Source organism: Convolutriloba macropyga, chromosome 6 (genome assembly GCF_964194025.1).
Source record: "Convolutriloba macropyga chromosome 6, txConMacr16.3, whole genome shotgun sequence".
NCBI lineage: Eukaryota > Metazoa > Xenacoelomorpha > Acoela > Convolutidae > Convolutriloba > Convolutriloba macropyga.
In genome coordinates this window covers 30,919,568-30,941,863 of record NC_134473.1, presented here as the reverse complement: position 1 = coordinate 30,941,863, position 22,296 = coordinate 30,919,568, and the positions used below count along the sequence as shown (strand labels likewise).

The 22,296-nt window shown below is 33.0% G+C and overlaps 1 protein-coding gene across 1 annotated transcript in view; it reads right to left on the bottom strand.

Moving 5' to 3' along the window:
• LOC142340926 (uncharacterized) overlaps positions 1-22,296 on the bottom strand; it is a 65,034-nt gene that overhangs the window by 31,963 nt on the left and 10,775 nt on the right. Inside the window, exons 5-6 of the mRNA XM_075391705.1 lie at positions 10,663-10,848; positions 3,688-3,915 (exon numbers count right to left, since the gene is read on the bottom strand). Of these exons, the coding sequence (XP_075247820.1) occupies positions 3,688-3,915; positions 10,663-10,848 (414 nt within the window). The remainder of the gene's footprint in view (positions 1-3,687; positions 3,916-10,662; positions 10,849-22,296) is intronic.

Genomic DNA, 22,296 nt, shown 5'->3' with positions numbered 1-22,296 from the left:
TTAAAATCCACTGACAAATATTCACTGACTTCTAAAATAATGGCAAATTTGAACTAAATTGAGGGGTCTATATTAACCAGTAATGTTTTCATAAGGGGTAGTTTGAAAATGAAATCCAATTGAAAATGAATACATTGGTTCATTGTCTCGCCGCTTCATAACTGATGCTTTCTCTCGTTATAAGAGAAAAGATGAATCTTTTCCGTTGTTGACCGAATAATATGTTGCGCGCCCTCATTACGAAATACGTCCAATTAAATTCTCTGTCCAGAATACATATTTACGAACAGCTCTAGCTTTTTTGGATTGAAACTTGAATCAATACATTGTTACTTTTTCCCTGTCTATGAGATCAATTAGTATTTTAACCGAGCAATTAATAATCCGTGGATTTTTAAGCAACTGTTTACCATATTTTTGTTTTCTTTCTTTTCAGCCGTGCTAAAATGTTGGTAACAAGAAAAGAGAGAAATTTTTGAAGACGGTACTTTTTATTTCAACCACTTAAACATAATCGCTTGAAAAAATGTATAACGACGTAAATTGAAATAATGTAAAATGACATCGAACATTTAGTCATACATCATACTTTTAGATGACTAAAAAGGAGTATGATCAGTGAAGCAATGAGGGTAGCAAATTTGAATTCAAAAGTTCACCTCTAAAGTTAGTTTAGGAGTGTGAATCGGATGGGAGGTAAAATGACATTACTTGGCAAATAGTTAACTTAGTCTCGTTTGTCACTGTGTAAGTATAATCGCATTTGACACTGTGTTTCTCTACTCTTTGTACAGCAGGGTTCCAATTGACAGAAATAAACAAAAACTTAATAGTTAAATGATTGCAAAAAAAGTCCCTGGAATTATTATTCCCTTGAATCATGGCTGTTTAGAAGTGTGGTCTGTAATTTAGATCAAAAGTAATTAATAAAAAAAACTCGCCCAATGATTATTCCGATTATTTGAAACAATTTTAGCGAAAAGTACTGTCAAAACATTGGTCTGCTGAAACAACAGCACATTTCAAGAGTCAAAAAACTTAATTCAGTTCTTTGTAACTCCAGAACATTTTAGGTTTCTTTATGTCAATTTCTTTTTCATTATTTTTCTGAGGTCAAAGGGTTTGACCAGGCAAAATATATGTAACAAGTACCCACACGGAAGTTCGATTGGCATATAAAGTAATCCTTGTTGGCGGGAGTTGAGCTGAACATATTATTTTTGATGCAGTAGATTTTACTTTAAGAAAATCAAGATTGGCTAGTGTAAATTGTGAAAAGAACAGATTACTGGTCATCCTAAGAAACAAAATGTCTCTAGACTAATTCAGCGCTGATTTGCTCTGCCATCAACCTCAGGGTCGACATGAGTTTTATAAGCTGTACACAAACGTACCCCATCGATTAACCTTGTTTCTTTAGGAAGCAGGTGGAAAAGTTATTAAATATATTTAGAGAGTGCTTGTAGGTTAAAGGTTAGCAATAGGGATCAGCATACTATTCGATTAAAAATCATAGAAAAGTTTCTTTGACCATTATTAACTAGACTGTTTTCTTAAAAAACGTCGGTTAACTTTATATAACACTGTCTGTTATGCGTCACTGTTCTTTGAGTAAAAGAACTTTACGGTAACCGCTGAAACTAGCTATGATAAATTTGTAAATTGTTGGGCATTCTCGTAAATGTAGTCACTTAAGTCTGCATGGAGAATTGGTAAATTTGGCAGAGCTGATAGATAATAAAACTGATTAACAATTGACCAAAAATCCTCAGTTTTGATAAAAGCTGCTTTAATTTACTCGTACTTATTAGCTCTTACCAATAACTCAAGCTCATGAAGAATCTCGCAAATGCACAAGATTCTTAATTAATAAATACCGAAACACAACATCAAAAAATTGAAAAGAGAATTTGAGCTAAATATATCCATTTTGTAAAAAGTCATTAAAATTACATCCAACTTTGTACAATATCTGCTGGTTTAAAACGACTGTTATATAGTCCATGTTTTTATTTTCACAATTACAAAATGATCAATTGTTTTTCTTACTGCTATGGATACTTCCAGCAATTGGAAGGAACTTTAATAATCAATTGGTTTTCGGTCTTAATTCATTTGTCTGTGCCATTGATCTCATTTTTGGAAATCATCGTTCTGTTGCGGAATTTAATAAGGGAATTTGATTCGAAAGTGTTCTGTTATCTGATTTACACAGATGCGCCAGCCACTTTGCATAGAGTAAAATTTTTCAAATCGACGTCAAATTGTTGACTCCATAAATAATAATCATGGATTGGAGTTGTAAATAACCAACTGTGCATTGGAACTACTGCCCGTACCTAACTTTCAGAGTAATTGAGTACTGAATCAAGAAGTTTTCAGAAACAATTCAGTACTGATTCGGAGTCTGTTCATGCGAACTAAATCTCAATCTTCCATGAATATTCAGCAATTTCACTTCGATTTCTTCCAAATCGAAAGCCAAACTTTGATAAAAAATTGTTCTGGTTTTGTTTATATATGAGTTCTTAGCTACAAGTGTGAAGTACAATTTTGTCGGCGACCTTGGAGGATTAACGATTTTAGCAGCGAGAAAGCGCGAGTGGAATTCATACGTGTAAGATGTGAGATCGCTTTACATATGTTTGCATTAATAAACAGAATTAGATAAATTAAATGTGAGAGTACTGAAAAAATACACTTATTGAGCCATGTACTACTCACAAGGCGTACCAAAGAAGAGCCAATGAAAATTTTTTTTTCTGATGATCTGGTATATTTGTGCATTAAATAATTAATTCTAATTAAATAATTAATCTGATGCTCGAATATAATGTGCGAATCAGTAGATAAAAAAATAATTCATTATCAACAAAATTTGATTTTGTGATGCTCAAAAATAGCGTGAACCACTTGATTAACAAATCAACAGTATAAAAAGTTAATAATACGTTTGATTGTCACCCAGGTTGAGGCCCATACCCAAATTGAGCAGTGATCACACCCACTCGAACGCATAGCCGTGTGTTCCCAGACCAAAATTACAGGGTCTGGACAACAGTTCGAGCGCAAAATAGTCGGGGCCATGGTCTGATTTAGGTCTGATCAGAGGTCAATTCGATCTGGAAGGTCTGATCATAAGCGCACTATAGTCTGGAATATAGTCTGGGCACCGTCTGATCAGAAGTCATCTTGCTCTAAAAAGTCTGATCAGAGGTCATTTTGGACTGGAAAGTCTGATCAGAGGTCATTTCAGTGTGTATAGTCTGATCATAGCCCAGTTTTGGTCTCAACCTTTGGACCTCAACCTGGGCACGCTTGATGAGTACATAACAAATTCTAAGCGCACTTTTTGCTAGCTTTTATATTGGCTTTGATCATGCTTTTGCACTGCATATTTTTGATGACCGAAATTTCATCTTTCTTCGACATTAAAGTTTGCTAATGTTGTAATTATGGTTTTCTGGGACATTTAAGGCGCTGCTTAGGAAAATGTCTAAGAAAACAGTTAATGGTCTTATATGAGTCCTGCGCAAACTCTTTTCTCAATAGGAAACAAACATTAACCTTGGTCTCTACTCAAATATCATGCATTTACAGAAAAGGTCAGTTTTTGCTTTAGAAGTTCTTTTCAAAATTTGATTTTAATCGGCTCAAAAAGGAAATAGTTCGAAAGGAAACACTAACCATTTTGTCCAAATATTTCAACCTCACATATTCTCAAATTTGCTTCACTGCTTCTCATGTCTGATGCAATGGTGGAGAATGTGACGTAATAACCAACTTGTTCACACATTACGTAATTCCATCCTGGTACTCCTCCAAATGTGATTCTTTCTTGACGCCCGTCGCATTCGTGACATTGTTCGTATAAATCACAGACCTCGACTGAAGTTGAGTTGGTGTGGAGAGAAGCTAAATTATAGAGGGATATTTCTTCCAAGATCAAAGAAATGGGGTCAAGATATTAATAACAAACTTAGATTCCTAAATTGTACAATGAACTTCAACCAATCACGATAGCCTCCCAGTGTTTTGGAATAGAAAACCCAAATTAAAGCCATAAGTTTGTTGCTTAATTTATATATCGATGAAGCTTAATGTTGATAGAATTTGTGAAATTGGTTTAAAAAAATTTTTGTTATACAGATACACGATCCAAAATTCTGAATTTTTATAAGCAACTTTGACATCAAGAAATATTTTGAATTTTTGACTAGATTAAAACAAGGAGGCTCGGTAATGTGCGTTCGCACAAAAAGTTCCGACCCCACTCTTCCGCATTTTTAGCATAAATATCTATCAAATGAGAAACCGATAAAAAAAAACCCCAAAAAATCAATTTTTTTTCAAAAAAATGTGTATGAAAAAAAAGATCGCCTCCAACGCAAATAACTTTTTATAGTAAAAAAAAAATGCCGCATTAGATTGACGAGATCAACGATTACTAAGAAAGCAAGCAAGACGAAGAGCAAAATCAAACAACAATAACAACAGACGTTTAGTTCATCCATATTTTATGTATTTTTCAAAAAAAGACTTATAAATAAGGTCAAAATAGCGTCAGATAAAACTGAAACTAAACAAAATAGCATTTGCTTTAACAGAAAAAATATGGGACTACTCCATAATAAGGCTAAGTAACAATTACATAAAAAAACAACAAAAAACAGAAAAGTTAAAAAATTGCCATATGTTTTTAAAAACAATTAGTTTTAAAGTGATGAAAACCATTAGATAGCAATTGAAAACATCCAACATGTTTATGATCACGTACGCCTCTATAGGAGGTCATTAAGTCTTGTCTCGACGACAATATTTCATATATGATCTGTAAAAAATGGGACTAGGTAACAAATAGATAAAAAAGAAAACTGTTAAAATGTTTTTTTTTGTATCAGTTTTGAAAAAAAAATTTGTTTTCAAAGTCATTAAAGCCATCAGCTATCTACCCAAATCAGAATATAGGCCGCTATATTACATTATAAAAACCCAATGAGACCCGTCGAAATCCAGGATATATCAGTCGACTAAAAAAAAACAAAGTAAAAACGACAGTTAAAGACAAATTTAAAAAATTCAGTTATATTCTTTGAGAAAGGGATGTCGAAGCCGTTAAAACCATAATCCGTGCCCTTCAATTTTGTAATATGTTAAATTGTGCCCATACTGTAATATGTGAACTTTCAACGACGTTGTAAAGTGTCAAAACGAGAAAAAAGACGTGAAAATGGGGCCAGTGCCTTAAAATAGAACAAATGAAATCGATTAGTATCAAAGCCAGAAAACCAAAACTTCACGCGTAAAGTCGAAAAAGAATTATTTCAGTGGAAAAAAGAAAAAGAAGAAGCTTTCTTTCTATGCTGCCACTAAGATGCAAGTTGAATAAATTAAGAGAAAGAGAACATTTTTAAAAATCAAGAGGATCACAATTTTTGAGTGACGGAATTAGATGCGTTTTTTGGAGCTGCTTAAGAAGCCATTTGAACATATCCACAGTGAGCTTTGATTTGAATTGTTCTGTTCTTTAATTAACATAAAAGGGATCGATATTTTTTTTTAAAAAAGACCGACTGATTATAATCCGAATTATTTTTTGATTGTTACAGTCCATAATTCCAGAATACTCTCAATTTGAATTCCAGAAAACTCTCAATGGAACTTGACTAGCTCCCTTTGTATTTTACAAAAATTATCTTAATTGTTTTTGCGTGTGTACCTCCGGCAAATTTAACCATAGTGGACTAAAGAAGCTTATTTTGAACAATTTTTGATGAAAAAGGCTGAACTTTGGAAAATTTAACCACAATTTTAGCCAAAAAAATTATATCAAAATAGTCTTCCAACATATTTTAGCAAAATTGCTAACATTTTAGGCAAAACGTCTGAAAAATGTGAATAAAAATAACCAAAATTAGTCTCAATATTCTCAAAAACTTAAACCACGATAACTTGTTCTTGAAAATAAAATTTTAAAAAATCATTTCAATTCCATATTCTACGCTGGACGGGCTTTTTAATGATACCACTCACAACTCTCTACGGTGAATATACCGATCTGTAAAAATTGTCTGAACAAAAAAACCAGTTGAGTATATAGTTCATCCACCCTCAAAAGGGGTCGGAACAATTATTCAATTTTTCAATTCAGTGATTAATAGTTTGCATCCCTATGGTATTTTTCACACGTAATCATTGTAATTTTACAGCAATTTCTATGAACTCTCTGTGACTAAGTTTGCTGCAGTTTTGAGCCAGGTTGAACAAGTTGTAAAATTTGGTGATGCCACCGAACGGCACCATTTAAACCTTACACTTAAGGTATTCGCCGGGATTCCTAACTGAACTCTTTTTGCAGGATCTGAAAAACTTTGCAACATTTGAAGCTGTTAACCACAATGTTTCGTGCAAAGGATAATTCATGCAAAGATATCAGCTGAGCGATAACACATCCTTACAGCTATTTCGAAAACTTCAGAAAATTCTAATATTTTGTTTTTGACAGTTCCTTGACTTTATTCATATCATCTAATTTCTGTCTAGGTGTGCCTCAATGAAAACATTTTGATTATATAACACATTTGTTTAGAGAATATTTCTCTGAAAATCCACTTTGAACATACAGCAAATTTTTTCCTCCGATTGCTCAATTTGTAGGATGTACCTGTTTTCAGTCATTTTTCATTTTGTTGCCGTTTTACTCATTTTTTTATTTCAGACCTACAAGTTGAACATTATTTCCATAATTCCTTAAAATTGTTGAATATTATTATCTAACACAGCACATTAAAATCTGATCTCATTTTAAACTTGTTGCTTACATTTTGCTTCATTATAAATATAGAACAATGTTCGGCTCAAAAAATCCTTAATTTATGTGACAAAATGGGTTTTGCAGGAACTTTAGTTAATTTCATGAATTTTGGATTGGTTGAAAAAATGAGTTGCGTGAACTTTAAATATAGATAGAAATTATTTTTAAAAAAGATTTTCTGACTTTCGAGCTTGAAATATATATTAAGGCAAACGAAAATTGAATAAAAATTATAAAATTAGTCAGCAGAATGCCGTATTAGACAGAGGTTTATCCTAACTTAAAACTTTGAAACACTCAAATAAAATTTAATTGTGTTTTTAGTATATATGTTTAATATATATGTGTACAATAGTTTATTGTATATGTTTAACAATAAAACTCTACCGTTATCAAATTATACCTAAGTTCAACGAAAATTGCTCCAATTCACAGGCTAAATATGAGGGATAATTATAAATAAGCATTGGCCTCTTTCAGAAAATTAAGATACGGTAGTGCAAACCAGTTATGAGCGTGAGCAAAATTATTACCAATCTCAGTACCGGTTTCAATCTGCAATGAGGAAAGTAGAATCTGATTAGTCAAAATGTAATCAAAAGCTGCCTCAAAAATGCAAAAAATGAATGCATAACAATATTTTAGTATTAAATTGAAGTGAGTAAATTGGATGCAAATTGGATCAAACAAAACTCTATTTTACAACAACTTCAAAAACAAAGCTAAACCAAACGTTTGGAAACCGTCCTTAACAATTTGTCATAAATGCAGTTCATGTGTTCATAACCTTGAATTTCCACTCTAAGTATAGTAAAAAGAACTGACTAGAGGAACAACGGGGGGGGAGATGGGACGGACAATTTTTGCAACTTGATTTTTTTTACATGTGCAATAGGTCAATGACCTAAAAGGTAGCAATGATTCAGTACCAAAATTGTCCCCCTTTTTTCACCGAAATGCAATTTTTGAAAATTATTTTTTGTCCCCCATATAAGGTCCCATAAGAAATTTTGGTCCTAAAGGGGGTCGATAACTTGTAAAATTTTTTGAATATTGGGATCTAAAAAATTTTTTATCAATTTTTTGTCTCTAATGGATGTGGAATGTGATAAAATCTCTTCATTTGCCTTTAAAAGTTTATATATGTATCAATTTTTGCTTGAAGATAGTCGTTCAGCTGCGGAAAACTTCGCTTGATTGCAAAAAAGAAGTGTCCGATTTGTAATTTTTTCACCTGGCAGTTTGAATAGCCTTAAACAAGTTACCCGGTAAAATTTAACAGAATAATTTTATCTAATAGTTTTTGATCAGACTAGCTCTCACTAGAACCTATATACTCTTTCTGTCAACTATTGTTTGTTATATGGAACCAAAATTTTGTTAAAAAAAATAAATGAGTTAAACGATTTAGAATTTGGTCTTAAAGACAATTTTTTGTTGCTGATTTGGGCTAGCAAAAACAAACTTTCAAGAATTCTCAAAACAAGCATTAAATTGAAAAATACAGAGACAATTGAGATATCTGCTGTGCGCAAACTTTCCAAAACAATTTAGAATGGGACAAATTTATTCACATAAATTGCCAGGCTTTATCATTTCCGATAGTCATCCTCAAGTCCTCAATATGTCTAAAGGATTCTCATTTTTCAGAGTTGCGGCAACTGTCAAAATATTCAGTAGTATTAAGAAATTCTGATCTTACGTCATTTTTCCTTGCACAGAATTTTTTTAATAGATAAGAGAACTAAAAAAATGTTTTGAAACCAACTGAATTCAGTCTCTTTTTGAAGAATTACGCGCAAGGCAAGTCATTAACCGATCAACCTTCTTGTTGATTTAGTAAAAAAACTTGTACCTTTTTCTTCCAGAAGTTTTTTTTGTAAAACTATGAGACCCTATTAAAGTGAAAATGTACATTAGATTATGAAAGAGTTGAAAAGCAATTAGCACGGAACTCAGAATAAACTTTTAAAAGTAGAAGAGGTGTAAAATATCAGCCAACCATTTATAGTAATTTTGTTCTTTTTTAGTATAAAACAATTAACAGTTTAAAATGAATTACTCATGACTATTTATCTGAAGCTTAATTGAGTTAGTTAAAAATAGTTTAATTTAGTTTGAATGAGTTTAAATTAATTATCTGAGTTATTTTTTGAGATTTTCTGGCTCGCGATAACGTGAAAGACAAGTGGCAGAGTTTAAAATATCAGTAGTGAATACATCATATTGCAATCACCAGCCATTTCATTATACAAAATTATGTAAACAATCCAATAAAAAAAAACAGAAATTGTCGGCGCGAACATTTGAAAAACGAATCTCAACGAAATATATTTTAAAGAGATATTTCTTGGTGGATAAATAATTTTGGCGATTTGTGAAAGCTAAAAGTTGTTGGCTTTCAAAATGTTCTAATTTCCCAAGCAAGAGAGCATGACCAAAGCTGCCCAGGTTCCTCAAAAAATTATAATGACTAAAATTAAAAGAAAATTCAGCAAAGTGATAGGTTTATTTTATATCCCCATAAGTTGACTCTAAGATGGCTTAAAAAACCAAACTTGTACTACAATTAAAGAAAAAGCTTTATTTTGTTGCAAATTTTGTTCCAACTCCTTCCAAACTATCAATTCCTTCCAGTCAATTCCTTCCAAACTGATTTTATCTATTGTGTTTTTAAACTTCTTTAAACCCCTGTCAAAGTGTTCAATCCAGAAAAGGCTGTTTGACAAACAAAAAAGGAAAATCTGAAACATAAAAGACAGAGTTTAAATATAACCTTAAAAACTATGGGGCGCCAATTTGCAAGCAGAGTTTGAAAAATTGAAAAATTTTTGAACTTCCGCAAATTCTACAAAGATGTTCGATTGAAATTTTGTGCACGCATAATAGAAAAAAATGACTAAAAAAATTGCTAATTCCCTAATGCAATTATTGAAATATGATAATGATAGCCGACATTTAACTGATTTCAGCTGCTGCCAACAAGAAGTTTATATGTGTTTAATTGAACCATCATTTTTAATTAACTTTTTTTGAGAAAAAATGAGCACAGTTTTCTATCGCAACAAAAATATTCAAGCCAATTTCTTTCAAGTGTGAAAGAGACATAATTTTGATTTTTTTTGGTTCTTCAGTTGAATTTGGAGCGCGAATATTCGGGCAAAATTAAAATAGCATTTGGATGTTGTTTTGAAATTATTTTGAAAACTAAAATGAATAGTACAACTCTCAATGAACTGTTCGCTTAGTTCTTTCCGATAAGCCGTATTTTTTAATATACTGAAAACAAATGAAAAAAAATAGAGAAGCGTGTGAAACGTTTGTATTACGAACAAAAATGACTGAAATTCTAAAATTTTTTGAAAATCGGTTAAAAATGACAAAAATCTGTCAGAACATGAAGAGCACAATTTGGTTTAATTAGGTTTTTTCAGTAGTTGAACGTCTGTATTTGTGATCATTTTTTTAAATGGGCTAAAAGAATTTGCTCTGATCGAACGTGGAACCCGGTGTGACCTTTAAAATAATACGACGTTATAGTGGCGCTCAGTGTAATATTTTTAAAAAAGACACTGTAATACATCGTAAATAATTGTAAAATACTTTTGGAAAAAAATGAAATGGGGAAAAGGTAGAGCAAATCAGCCGAATGTTTACAAAGACCAGAACATGCATTTGGCATAAACAAAATTTGAAAAAAAAACCCAGAACAATTTTTTATCAACTCGACAGGCTATCCAATGATTTCACCTTCAACTTCTGAAGTTAAATTTGTCGATCATGAAACTGAACTAAGCGAGAAAAAGTCCAATTGATAATATTTTTCCAGCTACTCTATTCTCACTTACCTTCATACAGTTGTTTGTCTTCGTTGAAAATGCCGATAGCTTTGATGAAGTGCCTATCCTTGAATGCAAGTGTAACGCTCCAGGGTTCCGTGCCAGGAGATGAACTGAAAATGTCTACACAGCTGCTGTCACTGCCACTGTCAGGTCTCTTGCCAACATTGAGATCGTGTAGCAGATCTAATGAGCCTAACAAGATCAAACTACTTATTAGGACGTCGTCACTAATCATACTATTCGAGCCATCTGCAACCAAAGTACACAGAAAAAAATAATTTTCACTGAGTATTTCTTACATCTATTTGTCGTGAATGCGGTGAATTATTTATTTTCACCGCGTTCTAAGTATTCTTACAAAAAAAGAACCTTCCTAACACGGGTTCGAACCTGTTACCTGCTGCACGCCTTCACCTTATTCCACTGAACCAGCTGTCACCAATTCCTTTGCTATTTTTTGTGAATTTAAATCAGATTCAGTAAACTTTGGAAAGCCAATGCGGTGAATTTCGCTGTGAATTTTTGTAAGAAATGCTGTGAAATGCGGTGAATCATATTTTTCACCGCAATCAACGCTCTCGCCGCATTTTTTTCAAAAATTCACTACATTCACAGCATTTCTTAGAAAAAAAATCACACAAAAACCTCGACCCGGGAAATATAGGGAGAAAACGGATAGCATTTGACTAGTTGACCTAAATTCAGATAAGATTGATTTTAAAATAGAGACAAGTTACGAAATGTATCACTTATTCTCTTTATAATAAACATTTATTTTGTCCGGAGTTGAAATAGAGGTTCAAAAAACTTAAGCACAAAGCAAAGTGGATTGTAAAGAATTATTTACTTGTTTTCACCAAAGTAATTTAAGGAAATTTCTTTTTCCTCAGAATTTAATTTGCATCTTTTGATAAGATCATTTCTAATTGCCCATTGCAGAGTGCAAAAATTGCTGGTTTGCGAAAATACATAAAAACTTCATATATGTGCAGAACGCCAGAGGAGGAAAAATCTCAGAAAAGAACCAAAAGATTGAAACATCATCAATTCGTTGGCCATTTACTTCAAAGGTACTTGTCGAAAAGTATTTGAATCTTTTTGAACGGTCATCAGGTGTACCTCAATAGAAATCCATTTTCTTCTGACTTTTTCTGCTCAAACTAATGTCCTTGATTATCCTGAAGAAGATTATGTAGAATTTTGGTTGGAAACCGGATTGACCTAGGCTAAAAAATTAAAATATGTATGATTCTTCGCATTTGAGAGCTCCACCAAAAACTTTTGCTTTTTGCAGTTTTTAAATGGCAGGTGTTTCGTAAAGTTTTGACTCAAATCTTCGACCTCTAGTTGTTTATAAACAAAATCCATATTAAAGGAAAAGAAGCGAAGAATTTTTTCGTTTATTGGGAACAAACTGGAATGATTTCGTATTTTTGATCCGTTCTTAAATTCACAGTTTTTTCAATTAATCCTAAAACTGGTGTGGTTGTCATGTATTATTATATCAACTCAAGATCCGAATGACAACACAAGTTTTAGAAAAATTCTCTTTGGAAAATTTCTCGGCAAAAAAAACTAATTAATCAAGAAACTATGGCAACCCTTGCAATCAGAACAATCAAATGTTGCTTGGATTCAAATTGTTGGATCTCGTTACTGAGCAAAGAAGTGGATAATCATAGCACATGTTATCTGATTATAAAAAATAAAAAAAATGCGACTACTTTATTTTTCAACACTCAATACCTATATGCCAATAGACTTGTGAAATTTTTAAATCAGAAACAGCCAGAGATGAAAAGAAGCACAAAATTTTCTATTTTCAATTATAAAGTGACAAATAACATTTTTTTCGTTATAATTATTACAAAGAGATTTACAAAGTTATGTCACAAAATTGAAATCACACGAAAAATTGAGATCTGAACCCACTGGATTCTCGGAAATTTGATTATCATTCCTTAAATTAAGGTAAATTATTTTATTTTTGTTCCGACCCCACTTGTGGGGGGAGGAACTATATACTCAAATGGGTTTTTTTTGTTCCGTGAATTTTGGCCGACCGATATATTCATCGTAGAGAAATGTGCATGGTATCATTAAAAAGCTCGTCCAGCGTAGAATTCGAAATTAAAAAGATTTTTTAGAATTTCGTTCGTTTTTTTCGAGGATTTATCGAGGTTTAAAGTTTCATGTGAACACTTGATATTTGGTTCACTTTTGTTCACTTTTACCGTAAATTTCGTTCGAATTAACGTTTTTTCTACGAAAAATTTAATTCAAAACTAGATTTCACGCCAAAAAAATCATTTTTAGGTTTTTAATAGACGAAAGGAGATAATAAAGACTAGTTCTAGTCTTAGAGGGAAGTTTAATATATAAAAAAAATTCGAATTAGGTTTGGGAGCTCTTTTTTTTAGAAAATTTTGCAATTTTTTTGTTTTTTCAAGTCACCTAGAGACTACTAGACACTTTTAATATCGAAGTTCCGTTAATGACAAAACTCTTTTACGATCAAATGAAGCCCAATGACCAAAAAATTTGTTTCAAAGGGATCGCTCATGTTTTTTTTTGGATTCGTATTTCAAATTTCGTAATTTCAAATGAAATTTTGATTTATTTTTTGAGGTTTTACTAAAGTTTTATAATCCTATGGCATAAACTTGTTGACTAAAGGTGCATTAGATTTGCTAATTAGCATTAAGTGAACCTATCTAGTGCTGTGAGTGGACAGCTAATGGCTGTTAAGACTTTGAAAATTAATTTTCGAATTTTTTTAAAATTAGTAAATCATAAACTTATTTTTGTGAACTGTAAGTTCGTCTCAGTAAAAACAGGATTGAACTCCTTCATACCACGGCAACATAAGTTAATCTCATTTGCGGCTTTATCAAATAACTATTGGTTATACGTCTTCAATGCCACAACATTTCAAATTTTTAAAAAAAAATTTTGGACATTTCGTTTTGTTGGTTCATTTTGAAATCTTATCACGTCATCCTAATATTGATGGCTACATTTTCCTTTAGTGAAGACGTCCAAAGCATCATAGATAAAATTTTCTGGGAGAAAAATATGGTTTAAATGGCTTCAGCACTTTCTTCTCCCATTTTTCTAAAGAAATTTTGGTTTTTGCCTGTATTTGTTGTTTTTTTCGTAGTCATAAGACATATTGTGATATCTTATTGATTAGCTAGGCATGATAAACATCCTTGTTTTCACCTCGTGGCATAGCTGAGCGTATTCATTGAATTCCTATGAAAGCTTTTGAGTTTAATAGCTGTTAAGACTTTAAAAATATTTTTTTTGAAATTTTTTTGAACATAAATCAATCTTAAGCTTATTTTTGTGGATTGTAAGTCAGTCTCGGTAATGACAGAACCGCTTTTTTTTACATCAACAACAATTTATCTAGTTAGCCGTTTTGTCTTCTAACTATTGGTTTTTTTTTTACTTCGGTGCACGAGTTTTCATAAATTTTATAATTTTTGGATTATTTTAGCAATTTTGGTTCCTTTTGAAATCGTATTTCATTATCCTAATATTGATAGCTCCCATTGGCTTAGTGAAGTCGGTCAATGGATCGTTGAAAAAGTTTTCAGAGAAAAAAGCTTATGGTTTAAATAGCTTCAACACTTTCATCTTTCAATTTTCTACCGAACTTTTGGATTTTGCCTGTTTTTGTTGTTGTTTTCATAGTCAATGACTTGTTGTAATGTCTTATTGATAAATTTTGAATGACAAACATCCTAGTCGTCACATCATCTAGGCATAATTTAGAGTATTAAATGCCTTCCGTTGAAAGCTGTAGAATTTTATGACTTTGATACTATGAGTTTTCTCAAAAATTTCCTGGTTTTGATGTATTTTTTCTTTGCGATACGACTTATTGTGATGAGTTATTGATGTCACATGAATGAAACCTATGATTGCTATTTCATCGAGGCAGAATTTAGTGTGTTTAATTAACTCCGTTGAAAATAATTGAATTTAGTGTCTTTGATACTAGGGCTTTTCTCAAAAATTTCGTGGTTTTAATATCTTTGTTTATAATTGTTGTTTTTCAAGTCATTCTGTAACAATAGAAACAATCACCTTGCTGTTAAAAAATTAATTGAAAATAGAAGAGTTTAAACTGAAAAGTCCATTTTCTAATGGCTTCATTATCCTAATATTGTTCATTATCCTACTATTGACAGCTCCCATTGGCTTAGTGAAGTCGGTCAATGGATCGTTGAAAAAGTTTTCAGAGAAAAAAGCTTATGGTTTAAATAGCTTCAACACTTTCATCTTTCAATTTTCTACCGAACTTTTGGATTTTGCCTGTTTTTGTTGTTGTTTTCATAGTCAATGACTTGTTGTAATGTCTTATTGATAAATTTTGAATAACAAACATCCTAGTCGTCACATCATCTAGGCATAATTCAGCGTATTAAATGCCTTTCGTTGAAAGCTGTAGAATTTTATGACTTTGATACTCTGGGTTTTCTCAAAAATTTCGTGGTTTTGATTTATTCTTTCTTTGCCATACGACTTATTGTGATGAATTATTGATGTCACATGAATGAAATCTATGATTGCTATTTCATCGAGGCAGAATTTAGTGTGTTTAATTAACTCCGTTGAAAATAATTGAATTTAATGTCTTTGATACTAGGGTTTTTCTCAAAAACTTCGTGGTTTTAATATCTTTGTTTATATTTGTTGTTTTTCAAGTCATTTTGTAACAATAGAAACAATCACCTTGCTGTTAAAAAATTGATTGAAAATAGAAGAGTTTATACTGAAAAGTTCATTCTCTAATGGCTTTGAAACTTTTCTCGCTTAATTTTTGTGAGTTTGCTGTTTTTGCTTTTTTTTATTTAAGGTAGCTGTGAAATTCTGATCGGTCTCATAAACTTGTAATGTTGCCTGTGATGTTGCCCATAAACTTGTAATGAGTGATGTTATCCGAAGCAGTCAGTTTAAAGCCAATAGTCTTAAAAATTATGATATTATACATCTTCAAAGATTTTTCAAACTTTTCGGTTTTTTTGTTCTTTTCGTCAACTTATTCTCGTCATTGAGAAGTCCACTCCAATTCCTTGAATTTCAAAAAACAACTTGTCTACTAATATTATGTTTTCTCTTCTTTTAGCTTATTCAGGTAATAACAGATCCCCATGATTTTCAAATGTGGCCCAAATGAACGAGCTTCTTTTCTCTTTCAGTATAATTTTAGCTGAATGAGTATAAATGTAAACTGAAATAAAATTTTAAAAAAATTCAGATAATAGCTAATGATTTTAATGGCTTCATTAATTTATGTTATTGTTCGTAATTTTTTGAGATTTTCTGCGTCTTTGTGTAAACTGTTCGTTTTTTTGAGATTTTCTGCGTATTTGCGTATTTAGTTTATTCCTATGGTTTAGTCTCAGCAAAGACAGGTCCTATTAGTTTCATATTGACTTTTTAGTAAATTTATCAAGAATTATTTTGTTAACAAGCTAAAGATTTTTTCAGACTTTTGAAATTATTTGGTTTAAGAAATGTTGATTGATCTTTGACTTTAACCTCATTTTTTTTTCTCTATGTCAACTTTTTACCTAATCTCAATATGAAAAACATACATCTGCTGTATAGTTAGCAAAAACTAAATTTGTGGAGTTAAGGTTTTATCTGATTGCATTTTGACGTTGTTACTAGGTGCTTTTAAAATTATATATTTGGTTTCTGCCGTGAAAATTTTGTTTTTGCATATTTTGTTGTTTGCTGTATTCTCTCGTAGTCTTTTTATCGGTAGATCTCGTGAGCGCTGTAATGAGAAATGGCATTATGTAATTCAATTTGTAGTTAGGTTTTGTAGCATTTTTTTTAAATTCAAACATCTATTCTTGTTATCTCTTCGTTTGGTTGACCATTAAGTCAAAAATGTAGATGAGCTCGGGTCGGAACATCATGTGCGAACGCACATTAACGAGCCGCCTTGTTCAGCTATAAAACTAAATAAGAGTATCAGAACAACTGATCTCTAATAATTAAAAACAGAATTTATTGAAGAGCTTATAATTATCACTTTTTCTCCAGCTTATGTTGGCTCTTATTTTGTGAGCTAATAGCTCTTTTTTGTTAAATAGTGCACGCATCTATTATATTTTAGGAACCTGTGCGAACTCAAAAAATTGGACAAAAAATTAGTGATTTCATTACATAATTTATTTCTTCGATGAAGCAAAAAAAACAATATAGCTCTTCAACAATTGATTCAATTTTTTAAGAGTTTTGCATTGGTACCAATTGTTACACAAATATTGACCAAAATTGTCGTTTCAGTAATGTAACGCTGTTATAAGTTCGTAACTCTCAAACAAAATTGATCTGCGGGGACTACAGATGCAATAAAATGAACTCGGAAATGGTAAATATAATAAAAAGGTTTACATTTTTTCAGTCTCAGATATATGATTCAAATGCGTCAATTCCGAATTTTCTTGAAGATTGCTTGAAAATTGAAAAAAGTGTATCCCAAAAACAGATGAAAAATAAGAATTCAACAGACTTTCGGTTTAATTTGACATCCAGGCGTATACTTGAGTGAAGCAAATCAATCTATTAGATTGGCTCTCTGATGCCTGGCAGCAGCACACTTTTGTACCAGTCTTTCTAAATGAACGTGAAAGGAAACTATAGCAACATATATGAACCCCGTATCAGTGACTTAAAAATCAAGACTGCACAATCCACGATATGCACGATATGATGCTTAAAAAACGCAACAAATTTGATAAAGTTATGATTGTGGTATTCTCAAGCAACAGGTTAAACTCAAAACATTTTACAAATGGCTATTAAAATGTAAAAAAAAAATTTATTTGTTTTTTTAGTAATGGAAAAGGGTATATGCTGTAATGATCAAGAAAATAAAACAACAAAATTTTGAGAAAGCCAAAAAACGTTCGTAGTGTTCAACTTTGTATTTCACAACGTGATATTAAGGAAATTAAATTAAATTTGTTTCAATTTGATTTGTGTAGCAGCAGGAGTTTCTGTTGTTAATTGTAAAAGTAGAAAAGCTAGTTTGAAATTGTTTCACTGAACAGTTACAACGATGTCAAAAGCAAGTGGAAACATTGGTGTACAATATTGATGAAGTAAAAGAAGTGCAGACAAAAATCTGAAAAACATTTTTTAACAGGCAAAAACATTTGATGAACTTTCAGCGTTATTTCGAGATAAAGATTTCATAAATTGCGCAAAAATTTTGTTAAAGAATGACCTGAACAAACTTTTGAGTCATATGCAAGTTTCTCTAACATTTTTATAGTGAAACTTTTTGCAGTTTTTTGCTTGAAAACGGAGTGTATGAAAATTTTGTTTAAATTGGCGCTTGTTTAAATCCAATTACAAATAAATGCAATCATGCACATAATTAGCTAGGAAAACCTCAAACTTTAAAAACACATTTTGTGAATTTTGTTTTTGGTGGAATTTGGTTGCCAAACCGTGGAGCTGAGTTACGTAACGCAATTCTACAAACAAATTCCACAAAATTTAAGAAAATCAATATTTGTGGAATTCAGGCTACAACGGATGTAGCATGAATTCCGCAATTTAACGTTCGCTAATTCCAAGAGGACAAAACAATCCAAATGTAATTCACTCTGCCTTTGCAATGTTATGGCGCTACATGAAGATTTTATATCGTTTGAAATTTTTCTATCTTTTTTGTCTCCATTTTTTTCCGTGATATGAATTCCGCCATTTATTTTAACCATTAGGCTTCAGAAAAATTTTTGTGCTATTATAAAGTACCACCATAAAAAACAAATAAAATTATTTGTCACTAATCCTTCGTTCACAGGCGAACAAGATCACACAATGGGTGAAAAGTTTGCATTCATCAAATTTGTGATTGTAATCAAAAAAATTTGAAGACAAATGCAGCGGTTCCGTTGCATAATATTTTCGTTAGTAGTATTTACCAGGTTGCATATTCTGAAGTGTCTAAAATAGAAACCTTTTTATTATTTTATAATCCATCAATTTGTACACTAATTATTCAAACGCCTGGTCTTGCGATTACAATTCTTTTAAAGTTTAGTCCTACTAAACCAACTACTTTCTCTCGCTTGTTCGAAACCAAACTTCTGAAGTTCTCCCAAAATCTCCAAAGTCTGCTTCTCCTCTCTCTCTCTCTCTCTCTCTCTCTCTCTAAAACTTTAACTTTAAATCTGTTACATTCTGTAGGAGGGCTTTGTTTGCTATGCAAACAAACCAATAGCAAATTATGCTCCGTCCTTCAACTGCTACCAACCATTGTTCAACTTTCTCCTTATCTTAAGTACACGACATTTGGACTCTTTTGTAAACAAATCCACTTCACTTTATCTCATATTTGCACTTGACATGTCAATCAGTGTTTGCTTAGTAAACATTGAACGTTGCTCTGAAAAGTTCTTATACCTCTGTTTCTGCTATAAAAAAATTAGTTGCAATCAATACCTGTCAAAATTCATGTGATTAATAATTAAACAAACTCAACTCTAAACCAAAGACCAATTTTAATTTCCAATTTTGAAACTATTTCATGAAATTCCCCAGTTAAAAGCCGCCGAAAAGTCTAATATTCCTAAAAGCCCAAAGTTTCACCTCAAGGGGTCATCCAAAAGTCACCCGACCAAAATGAGGGGTAAAATTGAAAGATAATTATTGTAACGGAAAGTTCTCTAATAGTTGCACTTACTCAAAAAATTTCATGGCCTAACTCCCACTAGAACACGAGCAATTATTGCGCACATTTTTCATCGACCTCCCGGATGACCCCAAGTTTCACAACTAAATAACTCGTGAATTAGTAATCGAAATGTCTTCGGGTAAAATTTTCTAGTAACTATAGGGTACCATCAACTTGCCTGCCAAGTTTCGTGACCTACCGATTTGCCGTTCCGATTCGTTTGCAATTTGAAAATTGTTGAAGAGTCGTGGGTGCCGAAACCAAAAAATCCGAGTTCGTCAAAATTGACCGGGTTGGTTATTTTTCGTCACTAATTGTCTCAGGTTGTCATATTTTTACCTTTTCAAAATGATTCGGTTGCTCAAAAAGGCGTATTTCCGGTTTTCGGCACTCGGGTCGTTCCGAAGCACCAACTTCCGGTCGCACCCGGAAGTTTAAAATAACACCATTAGAAAGGCCTTGAAAAGTTAAACTAACCCTCCAAAAATCATAAGGCTACTACCAATACTCCACGAGCAATTCAAATTTTACGTCCCGTAGCACAGGCGTGCTCCAGTTCCGCGCGGGTCGGTCTGGGGTCAAATCAGACTTCAAAATCGGATTCCTCGTACCCAAATTAGTCTTTCCCCCATTTGTCAGGTCAATCCGACTTCAACTTTTTGAGAAATTGCTATTTCAATTTAAGTGCTAACTGTCTTCCATTTTACTACATTCTACACTCCTCCCTCCTAGATGATTATTCTCCCGAATAATTACAAGCCGTTATCCTGTGACCCAATTTATCTACTCCTACGTACTTTAACAATAGTTGACCCAAAGAAGTGAACCACTTAGCTTTAGCTGCGGTTTAAAATAACCAACTGCACTAAAATTTGAATAGCGGTTGATTAAATCAGATTTGAAAACATTTTCGCATTTCCACATTTTAACATATTCTAGCTAATTCATCAACATTGATTTTTGACCAAACTCTATTGCCTCTGACATACATCCTCCCCAGGGAACCCTGAAATCAGTAAAAATAAAAAAAAATCGAACAATAGATCTACCAGAACTCTACATTTCCCTAAATCATCTCATTTGAAAAAAAAATTTTCGTAAGGCTATAGTGCTTGATCACTTTGTTCTAAAAAACCAAATAAATATAATATAGGCAAAAATTGGTAAGAAAGGCTTGAGTAACTTAGCTGTCATCTTCCCTCTCATCATACGCTCGTGCACTTGTACACGAAAACCTTCTTCCTCAGATGCTTGAATGGATGTCCACTGTAGCTACCATTTCTCCTGTAATCTTGCCATGACTGCTCTCTTGACGCTCCCGAACGGCTCCACCTCTTCTTCCGGCTCAACAATCGGTTCTTCAGCAACAGCTTTGCAATCTCCGGAGATTGTGATAAAATCCTTCTCTCCAGTTTCTGCTTAACTTCCATCGAAAACCCGCTAGAGTCCTCCTCCTAGGCTGTTGATCATCATGAACCCAACTGTGCAACACTGTAGTCATTGAATTGTGATCGGATTTCCCTGTTCTGTCAACTCCAGCACGTTCCCTTTGATGCTCATCCGTTGGTTCGACCAAAACACTATCACATAGCTGACTTTCACTCAATTGCGATTGCGCCCATACCTCCAGCTCCTTTCCCAACTCTGCAAAATTACTCCGGTCTTTTGCTGCCTTATCGTTTTGACCCATCTGTTTTTCAGATACCAACTGCCGATCAACTTGTACTGAACTTGTCCAACTCTTCCAAGTGTCCACAGTGCACTCAGTTGTACACGTTTGTGTCTCATCAGCCACCTTTGTTGAGTTGAAAAACTTCTGGTCCACACCTCCTGGCTTTAACTCCATCAAGGCCCAGGCTCCCAACATATCGTTTCTGTTAGCTTTGACACCACCACCAAAATCGCTCGCTATTGCAGTTAAGTTGTCGCATGCTACTGAGTTCAAACTCGCGGCAAAACCTGTCTCGCTTCTCGCAACGTTGACATCGAATTCCTCTACATCCGAAAAATTTGTATCCGAAATATATTCAAACAAATTGTCATCATACAGCTGTTCATCGCTTAGCTCATCAGACTCTGGCGACTGTACATAATCTTTTTCCACAGCACAATGCTCGTCTGGTCCACAAGACTCAAGTTTCCTCTCAATTTTTTCTCCCTCTGACGTTTGTTTTCTGAAACCACTGTTTTCAATTTTGCTTAGCGCTGCTCTACAAATTTCCTGATTTATTTGACCACAAAATTCCTCCGTCAACTCTACCTAAGTTCCAGTTTGCACTTCATCATCGTCACCTGAAATTCTTTTTCTACTACTACTCTCAGCAATGCTCATATCTTCCACTTCTCCAGACAGATCATTACCAAAAGCTCCTTTTCTTGACAGACCACAGTTGGACCCAATGCCAAACCCTTCAGAACTTCTGCCGGGTTGCCGAAAGTGATCAATTAAAGAAACGCCAGCGCTACTTCTTGTATCAATCACCTTCTTTTGAGAGCGCTGCTGTCGCGTTCTCTGATCTGCAGTATCACTGGGTTCACTGAATTCCGTCCTACCTCCCGCTTTCCCTCTTACAAACAAACTGTAGCTTCGCTCATAAAAATTTGGATTGGCAGACAACCGTATGTCAAACTGATACAGCGTCTGGGTCAGTGTCCATGCTTCCTTCTCTGGAGTCGACCGCCAATAACCTTTTGGTAAATCACTAACTGCATTAAAAATCCCACCCACACAATTTTGTAGGCATTCACTTCATCATATCCTCTTCCGTCCATCCCAGCTTCATGCCAGAGCTCAAGTAATTTTCACGCCAATCTTCCCAAAATTCGTAGCCTGGTGAAGGAAAACGCTTCACCAATTGATAACCAAACATAATCAAACTATTGGTAACCCAAATTGCAAATGTAACTCAACTTTCGCTGTACTCTCA